Source organism: Callorhinus ursinus, unplaced genomic scaffold (genome assembly GCF_003265705.2).
Source record: "Callorhinus ursinus isolate GAN/ISIS: 27379988/994484 unplaced genomic scaffold, GSC_fseal_2.0 scaffold27, whole genome shotgun sequence".
Lineage (NCBI taxonomy): Eukaryota > Metazoa > Chordata > Mammalia > Carnivora > Otariidae > Callorhinus > Callorhinus ursinus.
The window spans coordinates 19,701,844-19,723,787 of NW_027397089.1; the positions used below are offsets into that span (position 1 = coordinate 19,701,844).

A 21,944-nucleotide genomic window follows, 5' to 3' on the forward strand; every position below is an offset into this window, starting at 1 on the left:
CTGACATATTTTTTGAAGGGAAGATGGAGAAGGTGCCAGGAAAGATGTCCTCAGCTAGCATGAGGACAAATTAACTCCTTATTCACCAGATAAGCCAGGATAGCACTAGCTCTCAGAAATCCCGATGTTCAACTTCGTGTTGCGTGATGATGCATTCACTGGTAAGGAGCATACACTGATTGATTTTCTCATATATAGCATGTGGACCCCCATTTGTGCTATTCAAATAATTCATTCATTCCTTTAGTCATTCGTTCATTCACATCAAGAGCCTCCTAAATGCCAGGTATGGTTCTAGGCACTAGTGGTACAAGCAGTGATCAACATAGACAAAATCTTTTCCCTCGCATCACTTGCATTCTAAAAGGAGGGAGAAGAAAATACATTTAAAGAGCAATTATTGACAATATTAGCCGTTAGCTGCTAACATAGAGCAGAGAAAGGCGATGGTGAGTGTTGGCAAAGGAGTTGCGATTTTAAATCGAGTGGCCAGAGAAGGGCTCAGTGAAAAGACCATCAGGTCTGATCTGAAGCTAGTGAGGGAGTGATGGATATCTGGGGCTTTCTGAGTGGAGAGAAGAGCATGCTAAGGCAGGAGCTTGCCTGGTATTTTCCTGGCGGTGCTAGGAGGCCAGTGTGACTGCTGAGGGATGGGCGAAGGAGCGTAGTGGCAGATGGGGGGTGAGATGATGTTGACCCTACCGCCTTCCCTCCTTCATCCTCCTGAGTATACAGACTTGGATCCTGTCAGGGCTTACATTTGATGTCTTTTTCATGTATTCCTCCCATTATATTGTCCCTGAAAATAGTCCAGACCCTTAGTCTTTTCCAGTAAATGTCCCTGCTCCAGCCTCTCTGCTCTTCAGGCCATATTGCTGTCGCTGCATAGTGACACCTACACACCGCGGTGTACCCATAGCATTCTTCTGCACCCTGACCATTCAGGGTGCTCCATGGTATAGCTTCTGGCCATGAGCCAACTCAGTGTTCCTTATTCCCATGTACAAACATCCTTTCCAACTTCAGTTAAGTCACAGTGCTCGGGTCCTTCCACACCTTGACTCATGCCACGCTTCTTGCCCCAAGCACCCTCCCCACACCTCTGCTAGTAGAAGTCTTGGCCAGTCTGGAAGAGCTCCATCTCTGCCTCCTGTTGTTAGCCTGCTAACCCATCCCCTCGTGATGATCTCTGCTCCCTCTAAACTTGTAGAGCCCTGACCTGCCTTACGTCTCACTTGGAACTTGGCCCACTCACCTCGTCATTGGGTTCTTCTGTCCTGCACGCATTTGCTGAGCATCTGTCTTGTGTGCATAGAACTCTGTGATGTGTTTTATGGTTCTGTGAGGACCGTGGGTTTGAATCCTTGTTCCACTCATTTCTAGCTGGGTAGCCTTATTCAAATTACTTACCTCTCTGTGCATCAATTTCCTTGTCTGCTAATGGGGATAAGAATGCTACCTTGTAGGGTTGATGGAAAGATTAACGAATTACTGCATGTCAGTTGTATGGTACGTTATCATGGAAGTTTTAGCTGCTTCTCTCATTATACTACCATTTTAATTTCCAAATGCATGGTAACGGAGGGATTGTATCTGTGGCCTCATTTCATTTCACATATTCATTTCAGAGCTCAGTGACTTATGCATGGATTATAGCCATTAAATGTGTGTTGATGATATTTTATGGCCAGACTGCCAAACACTTAAGACTTCAGAGGACATGACGTGGCAAAGCTAAGATTGAAGTAAACTCGTCTGCTCGGATCTCCTAGCTCAGGGCCAAACCTTAGATAGCTCACATAAACTCTAACACTGTTATCTGATTTTATGACGTATTTTAGGAAATACCTATTAAGGGTCATATATCCAAATTTTGTAAAATGCCAAAGAGGTACTAGGAGGAAAACTAATAACCAGATTCCAGGAATCTGAAGAACTGGTGTATTTTATGTTCTGGATGCTCTTCTGGGGGCACCACAGGAAGGTAGTGACCATGGAGGGCATTCTATTTCCTCCCCCCGCTCCTCCCACCTCAGCTCCACACTGAGCCCAGAGAGGCGAGGGGCTCCCTCCCCAGCAGCGCAGCATCCAGAGTTAGGAAGACATACTTACCAGGCTTCTCCCATCCAAGTGCAGATTTCTTCATATGCAGACTTCCGTGCGTTTGCCACTATGGACAACCGGTCCTAATATTAACAGTGCTAATATTAATGATAAGAGAAAAAAAGAACAGAACTGACTAAGGTATTGAGTGCTTGCTATATGCTAACTCACTTTCTGGTAGTAGCAGAATGATATTGGGTTCTCCAGTGGCCCAGGAAGAGAATTGAATTACTTTTGGCTCTTCTATTATACACCTGTGTCTTCTAACTACATTCCGTAATGTTATCGTTACTGCAATTCAGTCACCTACTCTGTGCGAACTTGAACAATATTCTCTCCAATGAATAATTTATAATGAATTGTAGAATAATTGTTTTTTTCCTCCCACGTCCATCCCGGAGTATAACTTTCATGAAGGTGAAGAATCTGACGTTCTAATCCATCACTGTATCCGCAGCGAGCTTATTCCACAGGGAGATTCTGGGCCCCGAGTTTTGAAATGGAGGATTTGTAATGGGATGTTACACCTTATTTCTCTTCCTAGAATATAGTTGAAATTCAGTTTCAGAACTAATCGGCTTGTTTATTAAGTCTCTTAGTTAAGAACTGTTGGAGCTCAGATTTGAACTTCAATCTTCAGAGCCCACCTGTCCACTTACAGTGTTTTATCGTTAAATTGTCTGGTCGGCATAAGCACAGACTGCCTCTTTGGTCCGTCTGTCCCAAACGTTTACGGGCTGCGCAATAATGAGGAAGATCATGCTTTCACAAAGCCTAGTGTATATATAACCATCTCACCTTCTTCTCCCTTTGGGCGAACAGGGACCATGTTGGGGGTGAGGGAGGGGAGGCTGCTTTCTCCAGCCACCGCCTCCCATCTCCAAACATTGCTCAGAATCCGAAGTCACACACACATACAAACTTCATCCTAGTTAGGCTGTAGGATATTATTATGGGAAGATTGAGTAGCAGACAGAATAATAATAGTAGTTGCTGTACTTACTTTGTAGCTCACGGGGAAATTGGGACGATCAAAAGAGAGAAGAGATGGGGCTCCTGGGTGGCCCAGTTGGTTAAGTGTCTGACTCTTGATGTCGGCTCAGGTCATGATCTCAGGGTTGTAAGATCGAGCCCCACATCAGGCTCCGTGCTGGGCATGGAGCCTGCTTAAGAGTCTCCCTCTCCCTCTGCCCTTCCCGCCCCTCCTCTCCCTCTCTAAAAAATATAAAATTAAAATTAAAAATTTTTTAATTAAAAAAATAGCAAAAGAGAGAAAAGATGCAAAAAGAGTTGCACTTTGAGCAGGGGATGGAGATGCGACCCAGCATTCCCACTCTTGGGTGTTTACCTTAGAGAAATGAAAATTTATGTTCACACAGAAACCTGCACATGAATGTTACAGCTGCTCTTTTTGTAATTACCCCAAACTGAAAGTAACCTCAATGTCCTTACATGGGTAAATGGATAAACAAGCTGACACATCCATACAGTGCAATTCCACTCAGCAATAAAGAGGAATGACCTACAGACACATGCAACCGCATGGATGCATCTCAAAGGCATTATTAGAAGTACAAAAACCCATCTCAGAAGGTTACGTCCCGTATGATTCCATTTATGTGACATCTCGGAAAAGACAACATTTATGGAGATAGAGAACAGATCAGTGGTTGCCAGAGGTTAAATGGGGGGTGGAGAGGAGTGTAAAGGAGTAGCATGAAGGAGTTTTGGGGGTGTGATGGAATTGTTCTGTGTCCTGATTGTGCTTGTGGTTGCAAAATTCTGTATGTGGTTAAAATTCGTAGGACTAATGAGGATTTCGTGTTTCACAGGTACGTAGTTCCAGTTGGGAAAGATAAACAACCCTGGAGATGGATGGTGGTGATGGTTGCACAACAGTGTGAATGTGCTTCATGCCACAGTCCTGTACACTTACAGATAATTAAAATGAAAGGGGGCACCTGGGGGGCTCAGTAATTTAGGCCACTGAGTCCTGATTTCAGCTCAGGTCATGATCTCAGGGTCCTGGGATCGAGCCACCTTGTGGGACTCTGTGCTCAGCGGAGAGACTGCTTGAGATTCTCTCCCTCTCCCTCTGCCCCTCCCCCTGCTCACGCTCTCTCTGTCTCTCTCTAAAATAAATAGAGTCCTTTAAAAAAATAAAATGAAAACAAATTTAACACTAAATTTTATGTTATTTGTACTGTAAAATGAATGAATGAATGAATGAATGAGTGAATAGAAAAATAAATTTCATAAAAATCAGTAAAAAGAGAAGTGGTGAAACAGGGTATGCATGGTAATGAGAATGATAACTGATAACGGGGAGGGGGGCAGTGCTGGTAGATAAAAAAGTGGTCCCTTCAGGATTCTGATGTTCTGCCACAGTCTCGTAATTAGTAGCACAGGCCAAATGCCACCCTTGTATCTGAAGCCTTCCTAACTTTTCCTGCTGGTGCCTTGGAAGGCTGAGTGGCTTTTGGGCATTGATTCCTTTTGTGATTCAAATGTAAAAGCAGGCAGAATGGGATGAATATTTATGTGCAGGATTGTCAAGCTCTGAAGACAAAAGCCCCCAGATTCCATGTCCCATGTGGATGGACCCTGCAAACAGGACGTACAGTATTCATCCCTGCAAGGTCATGGTGCTGCTTTGTCCTAATCTGCACATGCTGACCAGACTCCCGCTGAATGAGAAGAATCGTTTTCAGGGCAGCCAACTACCCCAGAAGGCATTTTCTTCCCACCTTCTCCCCGTTAGTAGAGCTGCTGTCATTCACAAGATCTAACTCTGATTAACCTCTCTGGGCTTTGTCTGGTACTCAGCACAAAAGCCTGCACACAGTCAACATTGAGGAGGGTTTTTGTTTTGTTTTCAGAACGTGCTCTTTCTCCTGGCATCACGGCCTCAAAGACTTCTCTGCAAATATGTTTCCTCACTTACCATGGAAACTAAGTAGTGTTGGAGGAGGGGTCTTAAAGCGGAGGGATTCTTACAGTGTAAACGGATGTTAACTTCCCATCTCCATCCTTCCAAATCCAGCCCATCCTCCCTGCCAGCTTAAATCCAGCCTCCTCCAAGAAGCCCTCCAGGCTGGTGGTAGCCTTTCTCTTTTGGAACTCTGGCGGCAGTGGTCTGTAACTGTGCGGTCTTGTGTTTTACCTCTTTGTCCATCTGCCATTTTTCATATTCTTGGATGGGAGGGCTAGTGTCTGGTGATGCTTGTGTTCCTCCTTACTCCCCCTGGTGTCCAGACCATCGTGGGAGCCCAAGTCCTGCTCTGCTCCTCTCTGTCTTCATCCTCCAACCTGTTGCTCATGCTGACACCTCTGGGCTCTTTCTAAGACAAAAACCCACTCTTAACTCACCGCTAGAGTTCTTCAGTTGCTTCTGATAACGATGATGACACCAACAATAATAGTAATGATAGCAATAATAGCTAATATGGTGCATTTATCATGTGCCAGGCACTGTGCTAACATTTTGCCCAGATTAACTGCTTGAATACTAAGAAGCCTGATGAGGTCGGTGCTGTCATTAGCCCCACGGTACAAATGTGGAAACTGGGGCGCAGAGAAGTTAAGTGAGGTGCTCTAGGTCACCCAGCTCTCCAGCAGCAGAGCGGGGATTTGAATGCAGATAGTTTGGCTCCAGAGGCTCTGCTGTTTCTCAGAGCATGAACTCTAAACTTTTTTGCACAGAATTCAAGTCCCTTAGTGATCCAGGCCCCGTCTCCGTCTTCAGCTGTGTCGGCCTCCAGTTATCACGGCCACATCTGTTAGGCTCTGACGATGACAAGCCGCCCCTGATCTCCAGTCATGCCCAGAGTCTCTCACCACCCTGTGTCTTGGCACACTTGTCACCATCTAGAAACGCCCTTTGCTCCTCGTGTCCAGCGGGAACCGGCTCTCCCTTCTAGTCTTGACCCCCCTGCTGCTGCAGCTTCTGGACTGCTTATGAGGACCGTGCCCCGTGCTCTGTGCTCCCACTGCTGTGGAGGCACGTGGAGCCGTAGCCCACAGCACATGGTTCGCTGCCCCCCTCACCACACCTCATCAGGCCTTTGTGTCTGCTGTTCCCTGGCCCCGCTCCCCGTGCCCCTGGTCCTTGCACGCCCTGCCTCCTCGGCGTCATGCGGGTCTTCATTCCGATGCCACCTTCGGAGAGGCCTTGGCAGGACAGCCGGTCGGAACTTGTTCTTCTGCCCATCACTCTTTTTCCTGTCTAACAGCTGATTCAGCCTCTTCCTAGCACTTGGTTTGAGCTCCAGGAAATCGTCCATGTTCCAGTTATCTATTGTATCTATTGCAGCACAGCAAACTACCCCGACCCTCAGTGGCTTGCAGCAAGAACCATTTCATGGCATTTGACTGTTTGGGGGGTCATATACTTGGGCAGGGCTCGATTCATCCACCTCCTGTGGCATTAGCTGAGGTGACACGGTAGTCATCTGGTAGATGGGCTGGGCTGCAGTAGGGTCCACAATGCCTTTCGTCTCCGACCTGACACCCTGACCAGAATGATTGGAAGACTGGGCCAGGCTGGGACTGCACAGAGGACTGTGATGGCTCCAGCACCATGGCCTCAAGGTTTTTGGACTTTCCGCAGAGTGGACTGCTTCCCCGGAAGTGAGGTTCCAAGAGGCCCAGGTAGAAACTGCAAAGCTTCTTATGATCTAGCCTCTGAAGTCCCAGAATGTTACTTCTGCACATTCTACTGGCCAAGCAAGTCACCGAGTCCAGGCTAGAATCGAGGGGAGGAAACACAGACCTCACCCCTTTGGGGGAGGAGTAGCAAAGAATGTGTGGTGTCTCTTTGCCTCCCCCCTTTACAATGTGAGCTCTCCGAAGGCAGGATCTTACTCTTCTTCATACTGTGTCCCCAGCCCCGAGAAGAGCATGTACACATGGCAGATGCCAGTAAATCCTTGCTGAATATCTGTATGAATGAGAGAATAAAGGAATGAATGAAAACATGAATGCATGTTTACATCTCTGACTCTCTAATAGTTAAATCTTTTGAAAACGGCTGGATTTTTTTTTCATCTTTGTATCCTTAGTTCTTAATACAGTCCTCTACACTAATAGATGCTCGGCAAATATTTACCAAATGAGTTGGTGCATTTTAATTATTACAGTTAAAGGAGAAAATGTGAGTTATTACCAGCAAATACATAGGTGTTGGATATGAGTAACCACTGTGAGTGAATTAATAATGCCTTATACACACGAAGAGAAGTTTACATATTTATTTAATAAATAAAACGAAACAGACCAGACCCCCACTTCCCTTTCCCCTTCTCTCTGCAACAGGCTGTATGAGAGGCTCTCTGTTGGGAAGGTAGCAGCCATGGCAGCCCCAGGACCCTCCCGTCCAGTCGTCTTTGGGTGGGGCAGGGACCTTTACTCCCGTCCTTATAGCACCTTTCTCCTGCCAAGGCTGCCAAGACTAATTCACTTTGAGGTTATTAAGATGGGGGCTGAGATGATGGTCTGAATACCTAAGAGGACTGAATTCTGTTTCCCTGCCGCTGTCCAGGAAGATGAAGTGAGAAACAGTTCTCGGTACATTCAGCACGGTTTTGCCCTTGCACAAGTGCGTGCCTACAGTAATTGCTGGAAGCCATGTGTTGATTCCACGGGATGAATGTGAGTCAGCATTTGATGTGCCAGAGAGAGAAGGATACCCACCCATGGGGCCCCAGTGAGCAGTGTATGGCGAGCCAGCCCGCGTCTGAGCCAGCAGTGGGAAGGCTTGGCTCCCAGAGGCCAAGCCTCAGCTTGTCCTCCTGCTTCCCCACGTGGCCTTGAACAACTCACTTGGTCTCTTTGGGACTTCAGTTTCCTCACCTATGAACCGGGGCTGCTCCTTAAGGTTCCTTTCTTTCTGCGCTTTTATTTCTCTATCTCAATCTGTTGTTGTAATTCCAATCCGGGTAACTCTGGAAAAAGATTACAAGGTCAAGGAAGCCCTGTAATGGCCAAAGGTGACCAGTAAAGAATACTGTGTTAAAGTTCCTACTGTAAAATCAGACAAAGCTTTTTAGTCCCATGCTGGTCTCCTTAGTGTATTTGGGTTTTTTAGGTTTTTTTTTTTTTAATTGTTTCTTGGGGTTCTCCCTGTTCTGTGGATTTTAAGACTCCTGGTTCTTGACAGTACAAAATGTTACTTCCTCCCAAAACCCCAGAGAGCATTGATTACCATTCAGGTTAAACAAGTGCCATATAATGCCTCACAGCTTGGGGAACGTTTTATTACAGGGCATTTAGTGGAAGCATTGAGGTATTTGGAAGATTATTCTTTCCTTCTTCCCCACAGGCCTCACTGAACATGCAGTTCTCAGTGGCCATGAATTTTAGTCAAGTTCAAGTTCCAGTGACAGTTAAAAAAAAAAAATCTGTTTTATTTAAACCTCACAAGCTGGGACAAGAAATTTCAAAGAAAAAGCCAAGCTCACTTCTGCTTCTGCTTTGGCAAATTCTGGGACAGTGCACTCACATTCTTGGTCCCCAGAGCTGGCCTAGTTAAGGAACAAATGAGGAAACGAGTTTTCCATCTTAGGAAACACTAGCTAACATAAGACAATTTTAGATACTAAGGTTTCATCCTCACCGAAGCAGTTAATAATTTTTCGAATCCACCATGTGCCAGATAATTGGGTTGAGTGGTTTCCTATATATTATCTTAAATCAAAAATAATGCTTCCAGAAAAATGGGGCTCTGTGAATTTAACTAACTTGCCCATATTCACACAGCTGGTCAGAGAAAGAACTAGAAGCCAAATGCAAATGATCTGCCTCCAAGACCCTGCTTTCCCAGGACTGCACTTTCCCATTCCTTTCGGTGCTGCTGGCTGGTTCCTCTGATTGTTTTCTTATGGAGGATGCTTTCAATCAGAGCCTTGCTCTGTCATCATCATTTACTTCCTTTAGATTTTTAATAGCTTTAATCGATTTTCAAATATTTTCTCTCCATTGGTGGCTTGTCTCTTCATGATCTTAACTGTGTCTTCCAGAGTTCTTAATTTTGATGAAGCCTAAATTTTTTTTTCTTTTTTCTTTTTTGGTGGATTGTGCTTTTGGTGTCATCTGTAGAAATCTTAATGTAACCCAGGGACTTTTTCCTATATTTTCTCCTAGAAATATTATAGTTCATATTTAGGTGTATGATTCACTGTGTGTTACTTTCTCTGCATCTAGTGAGGTGTGGAATGAAGTTCTTTTTTTTTTTTTTTGCATATGGATATCTAATTGTTCCAGTACCATTTGTTGAAGACACTCCTGTCTCCACTTTATCTGCCTTTGCACCATATATGTGTTGGTCTATGGATGGGCACTCTACTTTCTTCTGATGATTTCCTTATTCTCTCTATGCATATGTCACACTGACACGATCACTATCACTTTAGATGATAGTGATCTGTCTATCTATCTAAAAGTCAGGTCTTGTAAGTCCTTCAACTGTTTGTCTTTTTTGCAGTCATCTTGGCTATTTTAGGTCCTTGATCATTTCTTTAGTTTTTATTTATTCAAGGACATAGTTAATAAAACAGCATCTGGAAATCTGAAGATAATTTAAAATTTAAGGTTATGAAAGAGTAGTACAGAAACTTTCCATAATCCAGCTTCATCAGGAAGTGAGGCAGTCAGGGCATCAGATTCCATTTGGTAGATCAAAATTGTTGCATATACCTTATGTGGATTGCCAATTAAAAAAACCCTAGAAATATAATAATTTATACTGGAATTGAACTGGACAGGATTTCAACTTTCACTGATATTTCAGAAAATACTTTGGGCCCTAGAATATCTTGGTCATTGTGAGCATCAGTTGTCATTGTCCTAGCAAAGTGGGGAATCACTGATTAAAGGGAGTGCATTTGTTTGTATTGCTGCCTCCGTAGCATATACTCTGCTTTTGATTGGGGGATACCTTCTGTCAAACCAGTGAGGTGTTATAATTGACAGTGATACGCATAGCATTCTGTCTCTTCCAATAAAGCATATCTCTGTTTACGTAAGCTTGCTATCTGCTGGGGACAGTGAGGAATACTATTAATTAAGCCGATTGACTCCAGATAATGTTAACCATTACTACCACTGTGTGACGCTGAGCAGATTACTTGTCCTCTCTGCCTCAGTCTTCATCTGTGAAACGAGAGGTTTGGACTAGTTAACCTTGAGTGGCTTACCCAACTCTAAAATTCTTTGTGACTCTTTTGTTCACTTAAAAATCACAGTCCTTTCAAAACCAATTAAACAAAAACTCTTAATGGCAAAAAGCACTGTGGTAAGTCAAGACTGGGAGCCTTTTGAGTCAGGAAGGGTAGTGGTCTTTTGGTGCATCACAGATTGCCTAGCATGATTGGTCTTTTGATGCGTCACAGATTGCCTAGCATGATTGGTCTTTTGATGCGTCACAGATTGCCTAGAATGACCTTGCTTTTACCCGTGGCCAACTCCGAGCACTGAAGATGGCAGTTACGGTTCCTGGTGCTATGACATTTTGTGGTTTATGAAATCCCCATATTCTGGGAAGCTCTTGAGCTTTTCAGGTCAAGGGAAAGAGAAAGGAGAATGTCTCTAAGCCCACACAAGTCCAGAGGTTCAGCGTACTCCTGAGTTGGCATGTTAGATTTTCAAATATATCTCCAAAGTCAATGGTATAGTATTGAAAGAGGACTTTAAATGTCTACCTTGTCTTTCTTAGACCAAGCTACAGCAGAGCTACTCTGGTCATATTCTATCTGATCATTTCTGTACTAACAGGATGGGAAGGTTGAAGAGTGTGAAGTTTACTGGGGAATGCAGAATATAGACATGAGTTAAAAATAATATAAAGAATCTTTATTGAGGACTCACTGCATGCAAGGTGCTATGCCAGGCACTTCTTATACATTAAACCCTTTAATCCACATAACAGTCTTGTGCATTGGACATTGTTGTTTCCCTCTTGCAAATGAGGAAATGGTGCACAGAGAGTTCATGTTCTTTGCCCAAGATCGCACAGTAGTATGTGGTAGAGCTGGTCTTCAACCTGTATCTCTCTCATTCTAGAGCTTAAACTCTTAATGACTATATCGGGGACTAGCTCTCAGAACTTAGCCAGCTCATTTAGTGCGTAATTGCGTTTGTACTGTGATAGAAACTAAGAACTTCAAGTCCTTTTGGGTAGACTTGGTGGAGGAAAGAACTCACAGAAGGTGTCTTGAAGAAACTGTTTGAGGTACATTTTGAGATGAAGGACATGAATTGGCCTCAAGAGAAAAGTGAGTTCATGCTGAAGGGACAGAATATATGAGGCCATGAAGATACAAATGAATAAATTATTTGTTCGGGAAGCAAAGTATAGACTTACTCATTGCAGGGCAATATCAGAAATAAAGCTGATGTCACAGGGGTGAAAAATCCAAGAGATTTCACTTTGTTATGCTGGGCACTAGAGATCCATTCCCAGTTCTTAAGCAAGGGGAGGAACATAATTAAAACTGTATTTGATTTTACAATTTATTCTATAACTCATATATTATAAATATGGGCTTTTCGTGCATCAAGGAAGGTCAAGAGAAAATTTCTTAGCAAAATATATTTGATACCCAATAAATTATGTTTAGGAGTACATTATAGCCCATCCCACTAAGGTCCCATAGCCTCAAATGGTGCAATGACAATGTATTTAGGCCCCTAAATTAAGAGGCCTGGGAAACATACTTTACACAGTTTTCGAGCATAAAGGTGACTAAGCCACTGAAGTTAAGCTGCACACTGCCATCATCACTGGTATTGTGCAGTATGTGTAAATGGAACACGCAAAGGTTATAGATTAAATCCAGGATTGGGCTAACAGAAAGCTCTCAACAATACGTATTAAATCGAGATGAAGTTCTCTTTCAGTTAGCATCTGCTGTTCCCGAGTGAGGGCCATTGTGTTTGGTGAACTATAGTTGGGTCCCTTCCATATAAATCCACGAATGCTAACTTAATATCTCTTCACATTTTCTGAAGCATTTTCTTTCTTTCTTTCTTTTCTTTCTTTCTTTCTTTCTTTCTTTCTTTCTTTCTTTCTTTCTTTCTTTCTCTCTCTCTCTCTCTCTCTGTCTCCCTCTCCTTCTCACTCTCTTTCTCTCTTTCCAGTTCCAGAGACCTAATGACTTCTCACCCCCTTTTCGCTTTGGGACTGTGCCCAATGGCAGCACAGAGAGGAACATTCGCAATAACTACGCAGAAATGCATGCCTACATGGGAAAGTTCAACCAGAGGGGTGTAGATGATGCATTGCTCTCCCTGAAAACAGGGTAAGAACTGCTTCCAAGCTCAGAGTCTTTGATATGTTTCTCACATTTATTAAATGTACACTGAATCAGATATATCATGCTTGGGTGCCAGACAAAGTTAAAGCAAAGAAGATTGCATCTGCTTCCTATGGATTTCCAAGTCGAATTTGACAATATAATTCAGGCCAATGCACAAAGATTCCTATGCTATTATATACTTCTATGTGTTTTTGTTTTACAAATTATATTCTACTTGCATTAATATAACCATGAAACAGGAATGAAATAGCCATAAAAGTAGAAAGGAAGAGTCAAGGCTAAGGTTCATGTATTACGCATGAAATGAAGCCCTGTTGACCAGAAGGTGAAAATGATGATTCTGGTGTCTGTGGACAAGGGAGAAATGAAAGAGGAAAGGGGTGAAGGTTTTTAGACAACAAAGAGTGAGAATGTGTTGACTGATCTCCAGTTCCAGCTTTTGTTGGTGGTCTTTGATCCAGCTTTATACTCTAGAAAGTATTGTTTGTTGAAAGAAGCTCCACAAACTGCAAACATGTTGGCTTGCCTAATCCCAGCCACATTGGTCCCTTTATTCATTTGGCCTCTCGAAGCCACAGCTGTGGAATAAGACCGATAATTGAGCATTATAGGTGTTGGGACTTTGGGGTGAAGGGGTCTTGTAACTGATCTCCTGTGTTGTATGATAACCAGCAGCACTTGGACCTCCGAGTGGCCCCAGTTCTGGAAAAGGACCCAGATACATGTTTACTTAAATACTGTTAGCCTCTATCTTATCACCATAAAGTCACAGCAGATATCGGGAAACAGGATTTGAACTTGGGCGTAGGACCACCTTGGTAGGTTGTCTGGCCCCTGGTACAACCACAGTTGTCACTCATATCAGAGTTTGGGGTTTTTTGGTGTGCCACTTTTCTATCAGGTACTCATGGGCTTTTTGGAAAATGTTCTGTAGCTTATCATACCAGGAAGGGCTTATTTTTTCTCAAGGAGGGATAAAGCTAACTTACCTTGTAAAAGTGAAGAGAAGGATGCATGCCTTTCTTTCTTGCAGACCTCTCTATATTACCTACCTATGTGGCTGTATCTGGATTTCTCTCTCTACTTTTGATGTGTTTAAATGTTGGTTTGAAATATCGGTCTAGGCCTTCCTGCCCTTACCCCTAGTCTTACTCCCTTCCCTACCTATTCTTTCCTTGGAAAGCACAATATATAAAATGAGATTCTTAGATGTTTTGGAACTTGAGAGATCTGAATTCTATATGTTGGGTTCTCCTGTAGTTGTGCACATTTGCTCTTAACACAAGCCTGTGCTGCTACCACCCCGACTACTCATTTCTTTCCTTGTGGCTGCAAAACAGAATATTGAAACCTTTCTGACCACAAAAATAGCATTGCGCAGCTATTGAAACACATACACCTACACTTATCCCCACTCTGGACTGTAATGAACTGAGAAATGAAAAATGTTATATAAATCTAACCCATGCTATTTGTTGTTATCATCGTGATGGTTACTTTTCATTATTTCGGTTATTATTTTTATTGATTCCTTTTTACTCCTTCTCCTTTCAGACACAGCTTATGAGTTGGCTTCAGGCCCGACTTACATTCTCATCCTTCCCAGTGGGAGGGAAAGAACTCTTCCTTTCAACCTGAAATCACATAAAGAACAGCCTGGGATTTATTTAGGCCTTAAATTCTGGCTGAGTTCCAACTCGAGCCTTACTTTGAACCAGTTCTCCCCATCATTTGCTAGAACCCTACTGCTTCATATTAATGGCCCCATAGGTAGTTTTGTACTAAAATTCCTCCACTGGATTGTTTGTTTGCTTCTTTTTGCACAGGAAACTGGATGCCTTCATCTATGATGCAGCAGTGCTGAACTACATGGCAGGCAGAGATGAAGGCTGCAAGCTGGTGACCATTGGCAGTGGAAAGGTCTTTGCTTCCACTGGTTATGGCATTGCCATCCAAAAAGATTCTGGGTGGAAGCGCCAGGTGGACCTTGCTATCCTGCAGCTATTTGGAGATGGTGAGTCAAAGATGGTGGCTCTTCTGATGGCCGGTCCAAAACACCAGCTCTTCTTTCTTCTCCACTCCTGTAACCCCTGCCTTTCCAGAAAAGTATTTCACAAGTATATTGTGAAACTTGGGGGGTAGGTATGAGAGTCCTAGGACTGCCATAACAAAGTATCACAGCTGAGTGACTTAAATAATAGAAATTTGGCTCACAGTTCTGGAGGCCAGAAGTCTAAGATCAAAGTGTCAGCACTGGTTCCTTCTGAGGGCCTCGAGGGAGAATCTGTTCCATGCCTCTCCCCTAGCTCATGGTGGTTTGCTGGCAACCTTGAGCATTCCTTCACTTGTAGACACGTCACCCCGTCTCTGCCTTCGTGTTCACATGGCATTTTTCCCTATGTGCCTGCTGTCTGTCTCTACATGTGTATGTCTGATTTCTGCCATTTTTAAGAATGCCAATTATAGTGGGGCGCCTGGGTGGCTCAGATGGTTAAGCGTCTGCCTTCGGCTCAGGTCATGATCCCAGGGTCCTGGGATCCCAGAATTTCAAGCCCCGCATCGGGCTCCTTGCTCAGCGGGAAGCCTCCTTCTCCCTCTCCTTCTACTGCTCCCCCTGCTTGTGCTCTCTCGCTCTCTCTGTCAAAAAAATAAATAAAATCTTAAAAAAAAAAAAAGAATGCCAATTATAGTGGATTAGGGGCCCACCCTACTCCAAGATGACCTCCTCTTAACTAATTCCATCTGCAGTTACCTCATTTCCAAATCAAGTCACATTTCAAGGGACTGGGGGTTAGGACTTCCAACAGAGGAATTTAGCAAGAGAGGAGGAGGTTTGGGGTGGGGGGGGACACAATTCAACCCATAACTGGGTGAAATTTGGGAGGGAGGATTAGAGTAGTTGGTCAAGGAGGTATGTCTCAGGATTGTAGGGTATGATCAAACTTTCAGGGATAAAGTAAGAGAAGCTAGTATTAGGTGTTCCAAACAATCTTCTCACATGTGGCCAGAGCAGCGGGTGGAACTTCGGAAAGGTCTCTGCTTTTTCTGGGTCCAGAGAAAGGTCAGAGAAGTATACTTGTGGCCACCTATCCATTCTTCCCCCTCTCCCATCTTGCTCTTTCAGCTAGAAGAGGTAGGCATCAGGGACCGGGTCCTCTGAGGCAGACACTCATACGGGACTCCCCACTGTCATTCTGGTAGGAGACCAAGCAGCCAGCTTGCTTTGAAAAAAAAAAAAAAAATCTCATCTCCAATCTCATTATACTCATGTCTTCTGCATCCCTCTTCACTTGGTTGTCTAGAGTACCTACTCTTCCTGTTAGCTAATCAGGAAGCTAATCCAGTTATAGATGAGCAGCCTGACTCTGCTTGGCCCCACAGGCGATCAGCCTGGTGGTTCTCTAAATAATGTCTACAGAACCTTTGCTGTTAGGGATGAGATGAGAGGCAGAAGAACACAGCTGGATTTTCAGATCTGGGGGAAGTTGGTTGTCCCACTAGTTAGGAAAATCACAGTTTGATCAAAGAAATGAGTGAAAAGTGATTTGGTTAACATTGGAAAGACGAGGGGGTTCTAGCTGGAGTGCTAACAGGCCGTGTTGGTATGAGGGCTTCTGTAATTCTCATGTGGCTCTCACTCAAAGGCAATAACAGAGCCTCTGCCTATGAGGAAGGACAGCAGTAGAGATGACTGGGAGAAGTTGCCAAAGCTCTAGTCGGTTTATGCAAAGTTCAAAGTTTTAGCCAAACTGGCATTAATTAGAACGGGCAGTTTCCTTCATGAGATTTTCAGAATTTTGTTTGCCTAGAATTAGAAGCCTTCTAGGGCACGTGGATTCCTTCATTTTCCTTTTTGTCTAAGGTTTCTGCCTTGCTAATTCCTCATATCCAGTGAAGTGGATAAAGGTTATTGTCCCCGGCATCAATCGAATTAATCAAAGCTTCTCTAAGTGGTGTTACAAGGAGGCAGGTCTGAATTTGGTGGTCTTGTTTGATTCAAGCTCGCTCCCCCTTACTCTTAATACTTCTATTTCCCTCTGCAACAAGAGATCAGTAAGTGTGAGGGTCCGTAGGGAGTCAATCAATCTCTCTGCTTATCTCTCTGTCCCTCCTGCCCCAGCCCAATCTGATTTGCATATTTTCAAGAGCAATTTTCTGAATCTCGTGTTTGATTAATGTTCTTTCTTACTCTCTGCAAAATAAAATACAAAGTGCTTACTTAGTCTGATACTCAAGCCCTTCGCAATCTTGCTTCAACCTTTTTTGTTCAGCTTCCTTTGCCTCCTTTTACTCTGGTTGAGCTGTTCTGCCTGTCTTTCCAAACAAGCCTTGTGTTTTCCCACCTTCTTCCCCTTGATCATGCCATTTTTGCTGCCTAGAGTGCCTTTTTATGCAAGATAAATTAAAATTCACCCATTTGCTACGTCCACCTGCAAGTCCTACCTTCCTCAGGAAAACCCACTGGCCACCCCATCCACAAAATTACTCTTGGGAATTAGAACCCCCATTACCTGCATATTGCTAGTCATATTAATTATTTATATACCAATTGGCACTGGATAGATAATGGTGAGCAGGGGGTAATGCCTCATATCTTTGTGTCACTGCGGTATCCCCATTAAGTTGTCACTGAATACATGTTGAGCATATTGATGAGTTAATATGTAGCGGTGTTAATAAAATTACTGGGAATGTTCCCTATTAATTTTCTTTCTGTCTCCTTGTCTCTTTCTCTCCCATGTTTTTCTCTGTCTTCCCCAATACCCCTTCTTGTCCCCTTTCTCTGCTCTTCTGTCTTCTCTCTTTACCTGTTTTCCTTCCTGCTGTGTGTCCAGGGGAGATGGAGGAGTTGGAAGCTCTCTGGCTCACTGGCATTTGCCACAACGAAAAGAATGAGGTCATGAGCAGCCAGCTGGACATTGACAACATGGCGGGCGTCTTCTACATGTTGGGCGCAGCCATGGCTCTCAGTCTCATCACCTTCATCTGCGAACACCTTTTCTATTGGCAGTTCCGGCACTGCTTTATGGGTGTCTGTTCTGGCAAGCCTGGCATGGTCTTCTCCATCAGCAGAGTAAGTGGTTTGATGGAGGTGCCAGGAGCTTGTGAAGGATAGCTTAGTCTAGCACTGTGCAAAGCAGAGAGATCCAGGAGGGCACTAACTCCCGCCCTGTGCAGCTAAAGCCAGAAACTACATCACGTATGTTTCCCCAGGGGGTTAGGGGATATAATTTCAGGTGGCTCAAAAAAAACAAAACAAAAACAAAAAAACAAACAAAAAAACGGGTGATACTATTTTTCGTTCAAGAAACAGCTTTGTGGGTGGGGTTTGGGCATTTGGTTCTCAATAAGAACTGGCAGATCTATCAAAATGAAAAATTTGGCCTTCCACCAAATGCCTTCCATCACCATTAGTTAATTCTGCATGGGCTGTATTAATCATTTAATCTTTTTTGTTTTTAAATCACATCTCTATTCAAATAGTGAAATGTAATGTATCTCTCTTATTCTGACATCAAAGATATATTATTGGTAGTTCACTGTTCCTCACTGCTTTAAACACGTGTGAGTTATGGGGGGTTAAAGAACTTTACAGAACCTACTGAAGTAAGTACTGACCCATAAGAAATTCACATTCCAGAAACTTCCTTATTTGGAACAAGAGTATAACTCTTAAGTTGTTCTTTATTTAGGTCTTTTCTAAGTTTCTAGTCAAAAGTGAGGATTTGGAACTCAGTTTTCAATATGAACAGACGATCACAGGGAACGGGGGGGAAGCAGGCTTCTTTTAATTTTCAGTATGGTTATGGGATTCAGTCATGAGAAGTGACCTCAGTTGTCCTTTTAGAACAGAGATCTAGATTTCAGCTATAACTAACTTCGGCTCTAATGGAGTTATGTAAGAAAATGGATTTCTCATTAAGTTGTTCTATCTTTTCATCATTTTCCTGTAGTATTTTAGTGTTAGAGAACAGTTTCCTCTCTGGCTGTGAGCTGATTCAAACCATTCAGTAAGTAAGCAGGAGGAAGGAACATGTGGTCCCTGAGCCACATTGCTCCACTGTGTGGTCCTTTCTAACGTCCCAGATAGGGTGCTGGCAGGAGCAGTGGGAGCTGGTGGCCTGTAACAGAAATCCCATTCATAGGACTGCCACACAATTAAGGCCTCTGCAGAGGAAAAGCACTCGGCACTTTCCCTTGGCCATAATCAAGAAGGGTTAGAAAGCAAGGAGAGTGACCTTAACCTTGAAGATCTCGGGTCTCCCTACTGCCCTCTGGGATGGCGAGGCTCACCTCCCCTAAACCTCTCTTCTTTCCCACTTAGCTGCAGTTCTCCGTTCTAATCTTCTCTGCTCTCTTCCCTATCTGTCAGGACAACTTTCCTTCCAAATCAATCCCCTTTGTTTCAAAGACCCAGTTCAAATAACCTCCCTTTCACGTATTTCCCTTGCCAGAGAGAAAAGTTCCAAATGTGTCCACTTTTCAAGGCAGGGAGGAAGACATTAGCAGGTTAGCTTAACTTGGGACTTGACCCCAACCCGTTATCTCCCCTGGACGGTGTTCTTCAAGGCCCGGTACACAGAGCTGCACCAGGGAGTTCTCAATCAATACTAATTTGTCACAATATTAATTACATATGATAAGATTAAGCAAGTGAGAAAGTATAAGAAGGAAACCAGGAGCTAAGGAGAATAAGTGAGAGGTTCAACAAGGGCATTATTTATTCCTATTTAGTACTTGATATATGTCCTAGCTCTGCCCTCCCACGGTGTAGGGCACAGCGGGGAAAAAATCCTTCTTTGACCCCAGGGCTCTCTGACTCTCTCTGTGAATTTGGTTCATGCTTGGCTCAAGAAGAGAACTGCTCAGCCTTTCTTTGGGTGACCAAAATCCTAAAAGCCACTCAAAATTTGTCAGAGCTGGGAAAGAGTGGCCCTTGTGAGCTTGGAACTCCCCGTGCTGTGCCGCCAGCCAAGGGTGGCCGTCCAGGGCAGAACAGCCCCAACACCTGTGGTGCGTGGCTGTCGATTTCCAGGCAGCTGACAATAATTTTTGCCATCCGTTGATATCACGGCCTCATTTTTAAGATGTGGAAACCTGGGCCTAGGAAGGAAAATCAATGCAAGTCGATGGTGGAGTGGTGGCATAGAATGTCATGTCTTATGATTCCAGTCTATTCGCTCAAGTCACTTGGAGTGGCCCTGTCCCCTCTCAGAGAGCCTGGCCCACTAAGCTTAGCTCATGATACGAAACTTGCCCAATTCAAGAGACAAATCAGGCAAGCTTCTAGCCACGTCATCCTCTTGAGTATACTAAGACTGTTTCAGGCTTTCCCTGACTTTTCTTCTCCAGCAAGACAGTTAGTAGTGAGGGGGGTGGGGAGGGCGAGCGTTGTCTGTGGTCATTTCCAGCCTCGCTGGAGACCTGACCCATCTCCTCCTCTTCCTGCTCCAGGGTATCTACAGCTGCATCCATGGAGTGGCTATCGAGGAGCGCCAGTCCGTGATGAATTCCCCCACCGCGACCATGAACAACACACACTCCAACATCCTGCGCCTGCTCCGCACGGCCAAGAACATGGCCAACCTGTCTGGTGTGAACGGCTCCCCCCAGAGCGCCCTGGACTTCATCCGACGGGAGTCATCTGTCTATGACATCTCTGAGCACCGCCGCAGCTTCACGCATTCCGACTGCAAATCCTACAACAACCCGCCGTGCGAGGAGAACCTCTTCAGTGACTACATCAGTGAGGTGGAGAGAACTTTTGGTAACCTGCAGCTGAAGGACAGCAACGTGTACCAAGACCACTATCACCACCACCACCGGCCCCACAGCATCGGCAGCGCCAGCTCCATCGACGGGCTCTACGACTGCGACAACCCGCCTTTTACCACCCAGCCACGGTCCATCAGCAAGAAGCCCCTGGACATTGGCCTTCCCTCCTCCAAACACAGCCAGCTAAGCGACCTGTACGGCAAATTCTCCTTCAAGAGCGACCGCTACAGCGGCCACGATGACCTGATCCGCTCCGATGTGTCCGACATCTCCACGCACACGGTCACCTACGGAAACATCGAGGGCAACGCCGCCAAGAGGCGTAAGCAACAATACAAGGACAGCCTGAAGAAGCGGCCGGCCTCGGCCAAGTCCCGACGGGAGTTTGATGAGATCGAGCTGGCCTACCGCCGCCGGCCGCCCCGCTCCCCTGACCACAAGCGCTACTTCAGGGACAAGGAAGGGCTCCGGGACTTCTACCTGGACCAGTTCCGCACGAAGGAGAACTCCCCGCACTGGGAGCACGTGGACCTGACGGATATCTACAAGGAGCAGAGCGATGACTTCAAGCGCGACTCGGTCAGCGGAGGCGGGCCCTGTACCAACAGGTCTCACCTCAAACACGGGGCGGGCGACAAGCACGGCGTGGTTAGCGGGGTCCCGGCGCCCTGGGAGAAGAACCTGACCAACGTGGATTGGGAGGACCGCTCCGGGGGCAACTTCTGCCGCAGCTGCCCCTCCAAGCTGCACAACTACTCCACGACGGTGACCGGGCAGAACTCGGGCAGGCAGGCGTGCATCCGGTGCGAAGCTTGCAAGAAAGCAGGCAACCTGTACGACATCAGCGAGGACAACTCCCTGCAGGAGCTGGACCAGCCAGCTGCCCCCGTGGCCGTGCCATCAAACGCCCCCAGCGCCAAGTACCCCCAGAGCCCGACCAACTCCAAAGCCCAGAAGAAGACCCGGAACAAACTGCGCCGGCAGCACTCCTACGACACCTTCGTGGACCTGCAGAAGGAAGAAGCCGCCTTGGCCCCGCGCAGCGTGAGCCTGAAAGACAAGGGCCGGTTCCTGGATGGGAGTCCCTACGCCCACATGTTTGAGATGCCAGCTGGCGAGAGCACCTTTGCCAACAATAAGTCCTCAGTGCCCACTGCCGGCCACCACCACCACAACAACCCCGGCGGCGGCTACATGCTCAGCAAGTCGCTCTACCCTGACCGGGTCACGCAAAACCCTTTCATCCCCACTTTTGGGGACGACCAGTGCTTGCTCCATGGCAGCAAATCCTACTTCTTCAGGCAGCCCACGGTGGCGGGGGCGCCGAAAGCCAGGCCAGACTTCCGCGCCCTTGTCACCAACAAGCCGGTGGTCTCGGCCCTTCACGGGGCTGTGCCAGGCCGTTTCCAGAAAGACATCTGTATAGGGAACCAGTCCAACCCCTGTGTGCCTAACAACAAAAACCCCAGGGCTTTCAATGGCTCCAGCAATGGGCATGTTTATGAGAAACTTTCTAGTATTGAGTCTGATGTCTGAGTGAGGGAAGAGAGAGGTTTTAAGGTGGGTACGGGAGGGTGGGGCTGTGGGCGTGTGGTGCGCATGTCACGGAGGGTGACGGGGGTGAACTTGGTTCCCATTTGCTCCTTTCTTGTCGTTTTCCTTTATTTACGGAATCCTGGAGTTCTGATTCCTTCGGAGGGCAACCCTGGTGACCAGCATCGTCTCTCCTCCCTTTCCAGTTCTCTACTCCCT

General features: G+C 45.4%; 1 protein-coding gene across 2 annotated transcripts in view; it reads left to right on the forward strand.

Annotated features, from left to right (window-relative positions):
- GRIN2B (glutamate ionotropic receptor NMDA type subunit 2B) overlaps positions 1 to 21,738 on the forward strand; it is a 413,013-nt gene extending 391,275 nt beyond the window's left edge. For both annotated transcript variants that reach the window (XM_025879804.2, XM_073877947.1), the window contains exons 11-14: positions 12,238 to 12,398; positions 14,243 to 14,430; positions 17,252 to 17,490; positions 19,872 to 21,738. In XM_025879804.2, the coding sequence (XP_025735589.1) occupies positions 12,238 to 12,398; positions 14,243 to 14,430; positions 17,252 to 17,490; positions 19,872 to 21,728 (2,445 nt within the window). In that variant the 3' untranslated portion in view covers positions 21,729 to 21,738. The remainder of the gene's footprint in view (positions 1 to 12,237; positions 12,399 to 14,242; positions 14,431 to 17,251; positions 17,491 to 19,871) is intronic.
- Positions 21,739 to 21,944: the final 206 nt, after the last annotated feature.